The sequence below is a fragment of the Dermatophagoides farinae genome, chromosome 2, assembly GCF_024713945.1.
Source record: "Dermatophagoides farinae isolate YC_2012a chromosome 2, ASM2471394v1, whole genome shotgun sequence".
NCBI lineage: Eukaryota > Metazoa > Arthropoda > Arachnida > Sarcoptiformes > Pyroglyphidae > Dermatophagoides > Dermatophagoides farinae.
Window position 1 is genome coordinate 6,527,651 of NC_134678.1, and position 6,190 is coordinate 6,533,840.

Genomic DNA, 6,190 nt, shown 5'->3' on the forward strand with positions numbered 1-6,190 from the left:
ATTGTTCAAATTGAAAAGTTTGTGTTCTCAATAATAATCATGCGTGTCATATAATTCGATTTCAATTTATTGTTATTTGTTTTTTAATCATCAATAATTAAGAGTTTATAAATTTTTTCTTTAACCAATGTGTGAAAATCTCTGTCTTTCAATAATAAATTTATACATCAATGTATTGGGTATTGATGTTGGTGAACAATTCTTACAGATGATGTCCAAAGAAATGTTAAATGATCGACTTATTTTATTAGAAAATTTGGAAAAACAAACGAATAAATTACGTTCCATGCTTGGTGAACAAATGGCCATTACTGATCATGATCATTTATTATTTATGAACGATTATTCGATTAAATTGGATCAAATATCTTCATGTTTGATACGATTATTCAATGAAACTTATAGTGAATATGAGAAAGAATGTTCCATAGAAAATGATGCTACCGGTAATAATGGCAATAATCAAAATAATTATGATAATGATGATGATGATGATGAAGAGAATATTGATCAAAGTCCAAAGACTACCACAATTCAAAAGGAAAAATATGAAATCAAAATTGATTTTCAATATGAAGATTTATTTATTGAACAAGAGATATTAGATTTTGAATGGAAAAAATGGTTTCGATTTGATGATGAAATGTGTGTGAAATTACGTATATATTGTCGTGATCGATTCGATGATGAATTACCATTACAAATGCGTATAGAATTAAAAGAAATATTGGCCACTTTAAATGATTCAACTAAAGAAACATTAATCGAACGAATCAAAAAGTTTACAATGATGATTCAAACAATACAAGAATTATGGTATCTTGTCGAAATTGTACATGAAACAATAATGAAAAATGGTTGCCATGATTATTATATTTGGTTATGTAAACTATTAATTAATTCGATTACCATAATTCATGAAAATCTAATGGGCATAGATGTGTTCTATTTTCAACATTTATTCAGTACAAAATGTCGAATCATATTTTTTGATTTTCAACATGAAGGCATCTATAAAGGTTTTAGTGATTCGATCCGTTTGAATAATGCCGAATTGATAACGAAATTATGTAAATCTGATTCTCTACCATCGAACCTGTTGCTCATCTGTTTGAAATATCTACTCATGTTACAACAAAAAAATCATATCGAATGTTTCGTTCAAATGTTTCAATGGTATGGATTTGAATCATTCAAAGAATTAGTGATAAAAAATCTTTCTAATCATGGTCGACCATTGAAATATATCCGATCAATATTTATCGATTTGGATCGTTTAATTATTGAATCTCAATCATCTACATCCAACAACCAACAACAATTATCATCGGAAACAATTTCATTGATGAAACGAATATCATCATGTGAATTTAAGAAAAAATTTACATAATTACAAGTTTTTTAAATTTTTTTTTCTTCTGATTTCAGAACAATAAAAAAATGAGAAAAAATTCGAGTTGAATGTTAAAAATTTTTTTTTTTTTCAAAATCATATCGGTCGCCATCTATTGTCGATTGATCCATACAAATCTTGTATACAAAACAAGTTGTTCAATTGCTGTTCCACTACTTACGAATGATGATGATGACGAAGAAAACAAAACAAAAAAAAAAAAAAAAAAATTTTATTTTTGAAAAAAAAACATCCAGAAATCACCACTGTTAGTGGCAGTGGAAAAGATTTTTGGTCAGTTTTTTTTTCGTTCTAGTAGTAGCATTATTTTTTTTTGTGAAATCAAAAGAGACAATATCGAGTGTGTGTGTGTTATGGATTATTCGTAAAGATGTTCTTGTTTAATTTCTTCATAAGAAAAATGTTTGATTATTGGATCCAGCATTTCGAAAATTGAATCAACCATTTTGGAATAAGAATCGACAATATAATATTTTGATTTTCTATATATTTTTTTTGTAAAATAACATTGTTGTTGTTGTTGTTGATTGATTGATTTTATTGATGAATTTCGAAATTAATCAATCACCCATTCTACAGGTGTGTGTTTTCTAAATAATAATAATAATAATGTATCTCCACGGTAACAATTCAACAACGTTTCTATTTTAGATGAACAGATTCATTCGAATTCGAATTCATTGACTCATCATTCATTCATTCAGATTGACAATAGTGCCTGTTTCGATGTGCCTAAATTCAAATTGAATTTTTTTTTTCATTATTGATTTACAATCTCATACTCAACAAGAAAATGAAAATGAAACGAATACAATCATCATCGTATGTTACGATTTCAATCATCAACAGATTGATCAAATTAATATTGTCCATTTTAATCATATCGATGATCGATCATCATCATAATCATAATAATCAAGTTATTGCATTTAAATTTACTGATCGTTTTTGTAATTTTACTGCTTATCCAAAACATGGCTGTGAAGAACCAGAATTTACTACTTGTATTGATAAAAAATGTGCTTGTCGTGATGAATCACATTTTATAATAATGGGTAGATTTTGTACGAAAAAATTATGTTCAAATGGTGAATTTTATGATGCAGCTAAAGGAAATTGTGTTCGACAAAGTAAAGCAAGTGCTGATGTAACAGAAAATCATTGTCGATATGATTATCATTGTTTTGGACAACATGTACAATGTCGTCAATATGGTTGGAATTATAATTGTGTTTGTGATCCTGGATTCCGTTATGATTCAACTACACAGACTTGTCTACCAACATATGGTATAGGTGGCTATTGTATACGTGATAATGATTGTGATGAAACATCATTACGAAAAATGTATTGTGATTTCAAGAATTTCGATCAAAATCATTCTACAGGTGGTGGTAATCATAATGATGATAATGGAAGAGGTAGTAATCAACATTCAAGTGGTACATGTCAATGTCAAGAGAATCATCGTTATAATTATAATATTGATGGCTGTGAACCATTAGCCGATATTGCTGAACGTGAACATAATATGCGTACATTGGTACTATTATTTGTTGCTGCTGGTCTTATATTTGGTCTAGCATTAACTTGTAATTTTAGCTTTTTTGGTGTTGGACCTAAACATCATGAATTATTCTTACATCAATTAAAAGCTGAAGAACGAATAAGACAAATGAAACGAGATCGATTATCTAGAGCAGAAAATGGTCAAACATTTTCATCATCATCATCATCATCATCATCACCACCAATAAGTTTGAATAATAATAATAATGATGATGGAAAAAATTTATCCATGGTTGATAATGATCGCCAGCCACAATCATCGACAACTGTTACATCATTTGATGATATTGAAAATTCATCAATAACCATTGATGATGATAGCTCAAAAAAATCTGGACCAAAAACATCGTTGATTATGTTTGGATGAAAAAAAAAATCCTTTATTTTTCTACTATAGACTTTTTGTTCATTATTATCAAATATCCAGGCATTTATTTTGCTGTTGTTTAAGAAAAAAAAAACATTTTCAATTTAATAATTCTTATATAATTTAAAGTTTCTTCCATCATTCATTCATTCATTCATTCATTTGTTTCTTTTGTTTCTCTTTTTTTCATTTTTTTCCATTTCTAAAAAAAAAATACACTTTGTAATCACACGAATATTCTATGATTCATCATCATCATATAATATAATTCTGTATAAAATCTGAAAAATGTAAAACAGTATTGAATACGCAGCTGATTCCTTTTCTTCTTCTTATTCTATAATTTGTAATTCGATTCCACTTTACTTCGATATTCTTTTTCTTGTATTTTCCATCATCATCATCATCATCACCATCATTTTTTTTAATCGTAATCAGTATTTTTGTATACTCGTCGTTTATTTTTTTCATTATTGTTTTCTGTGTGGAGAACAAAACCAAACCAAAAAAAAAAAACAAACATTTCTATCGACTAAATGAATAAAAAATGAAATAAAATTTTTTTTTTGCTCTTTTTTTTCTCATATTCCGATACATTTCATTGAATCATATTGAATTTTGTTATTACGCAATCAACATGAAATAAATTCACATTCATGGCCACTAGGTAACAGCACGGTGGTGGCATAGACACACACAAACATACACAGAGAAAAAAGCATGTAGTGTACTATTCGATTTGGTAGTGTACAAATGGTAGTGCACACTACCAAATGTATAAGTACTTAACAATTAGGTAGTGTACTATTCGATTTGGTAGTGTACAAATGGTAGTGCACACTACCAAATGTATAAGTACTTAACAATTAGGTAGTGTACATTACTAGTTGGTAGTGTGCAAATGGTAGTGCACACTACCAAATGAATAAGTACTTAACAACTAGGTAGTGTGCAAATGGTAGTGCACACTACCAAATGAATAAGTACTTAACAACTAGGTAGTGTACACGACCTCAGCTAGGTAGTGTACACGACCTCAACTAGGTAGTGTACACTATCATTTTTGAAAGTAGTTTACAACAATTTAAAAAATTACAACATTATAACATTGTCTATGAACGGCATTAAATATATTTCATACATGTATTGACTTATAATTGCAACAACTATAAAAATGCCCAATCATCATTCTCTGTTTCAAAAAATTTCAACATTGAATTTTTTCATGTTCGAAATGTTTAACTTTGATATTTTTTCTATTTTTTTGCCATGGTAAATAGTAAGTAGCTGATTGATTTTTGGAGCAAATATGTAACAATGTTTTGTTGTTATTAAACATATTGTAAAATATTGGGGCATTTATTCATTTATTTATTAAAATAATAAGATGCGAAGTGTCATGCACTATTGCATCATTTTTTTATAAAAAATCAATTAATTAATATTTTTACAAATATCTCTAATATACGTAGATTAATATTTTTTTTCAACCAAAAAATTGTTTTCTGTGTGGAGCCATATTGTAATGATAAATTTTGATTAATATTGTTTTTTGGAAAAAGATAAAATATTTGAACAAGTTCTGGTTTCCTAAAAACGAAATGAATATTTTATCGTTTTTGATTTCATATATGTTGAAATTAAAGACGTGACTTTTTTCCCATTAAATCCAAGAGTATGAATAATGGTATGTATCTGAATTGATTAATGATAACGACAAATGTCTTTTCGTTTAGTATTTGAGTCTTAGATCGAATTCAATATCGGCTAGATTTCAATCAAAGAGAACCAGATAAGTTATGTTTTTAAATCATGCTAACAACTGATTTTTTCTTTACTAAGATTGATTGTTCAATAATTATTTGAACTGTTTGTTTTGTGTATTTCAATACGAACGTGTTAAGTATAATATAACTATTTTTATTTTACTATTAAAAATTCTTCCTATTTTCAAGTCATAATCAGATTCAGATTTCCGTCGATGTTGATGCATTGAATCTCAACCAATTTCAATTTATCAATGACCACGGAAATCAAATCACGTTTGAATCATCGATACAAACACAGGTATTTTTATTTATATTTTTTTCTAATATTTTTAACTTATTGTAATTTGTTGTTGTTTATTTTTTTTCTTTTTCTTTCTCTTTTTTTTGTAATATTTACATGTTTTTTCCCCTTTTTTTGTTAAGATATAGGGGTAAATAAAGTTTATTTAAAAAAACAAACAGGTATGTAATTGAATTGAAAATCCACGGTTACAACTAATCCTTTTCAATTATTTAGTATAATGCCATGTAGTCAAATCTCTCAATGCCGCTGATATGATTCGAATTGCAATATTAACATATTTTTGGGATTTGTAAACTCGGACATTGTGTTGAAAACATTTAGAACTTGGAGAACGGAACAATATATCTTTTCTATTGGACAACAAAAATTCATACCATAAAATGTTGGATTTTGGATCAGCATAATACAATTTGTGCATTATCATGATATTTTGTTTTTAAAAATAATTTATAATCATTTAATTTTACAATAAAATTTAAATTCAATACAAATAATGAAAAGGAGGTCGAAAGGGTTAAAAAGGGGGAGAGGTCAAAAATCAAAGTAGTGTACTATTCGATTTGGTAGTGTGCACTATTTTGGTAGTGTACTATTCGATTTGGTAGTGTGCACTATTTTGGTAGTGTACTATTCGATTTGGTAGTGTGCAATTTTGGTAGTGTACTATCGATTTTGGTAGTGTTATCGATTTTGGTAGTGTACTAGCAAATCGATTTTGGTAGTGTACTAGCTGATTTGGTAGTTTCGCCACTCCACTACGATTTAGT

General features: G+C 27.7%; 2 protein-coding genes and 1 long non-coding RNA gene across 5 annotated transcripts; all 3 read left to right on the plus strand.

Moving 5' to 3' along the window:
- The first annotated feature begins 66 nt into the window (after positions 1-66).
- Positions 67-1,456, plus strand: LOC124498713 (uncharacterized). The gene has a single exon (XM_075728535.1). The coding sequence runs from the start codon at positions 128-130 to the stop codon at positions 1,388-1,390; it is 1,263 nt and encodes a 420-aa protein (XP_075584650.1). The 5' UTR covers positions 67-127; the 3' UTR covers positions 1,391-1,456.
- Positions 1,457-1,574: 118 nt separating this feature from the next.
- LOC124499944 (uncharacterized) lies at positions 1,575-3,913 on the plus strand. The gene is made up of 2 exons (XM_047063944.2): positions 1,575-1,993; positions 2,066-3,913. Exon 2 carries the CDS (start codon positions 2,208-2,210, stop codon positions 3,348-3,350), a length of 1,143 nt encoding a protein of 380 aa, XP_046919900.2. The 5' UTR covers positions 1,575-1,993; positions 2,066-2,207; the 3' UTR covers positions 3,351-3,913.
- Positions 3,914-4,903: 990 nt separating this feature from the next.
- LOC142597339 (uncharacterized) lies at positions 4,904-5,863 on the plus strand. 3 transcript variants are annotated; one of them, XR_012832087.1, is made up of 5 exons: positions 4,904-5,037; positions 5,087-5,146; positions 5,193-5,417; positions 5,543-5,581; positions 5,637-5,863. It is a non-coding gene; the product is annotated as an uncharacterized LOC142597339 (long non-coding RNA). The 3 variants fall into 3 exon arrangements; XR_012832086.1 differs by having other exon boundaries at positions 4,904-5,146; XR_012832088.1 differs by lacking the exon at positions 5,087-5,146.
- Positions 5,864-6,190: the final 327 nt, after the last annotated feature.

Coding starts and splice junctions, on each gene's coding strand:
- LOC124498713 (XM_075728535.1), top strand. CDS start 128: ATGTGTGAAAATCTCTGTCTTTCAATAATAAATTTATACATCAATGTA.
- LOC124499944 (XM_047063944.2), top strand. CDS start 2,208: ATGAAAATGAAACGAATACAATCATCATCGTATGTTACGATTTCAATC.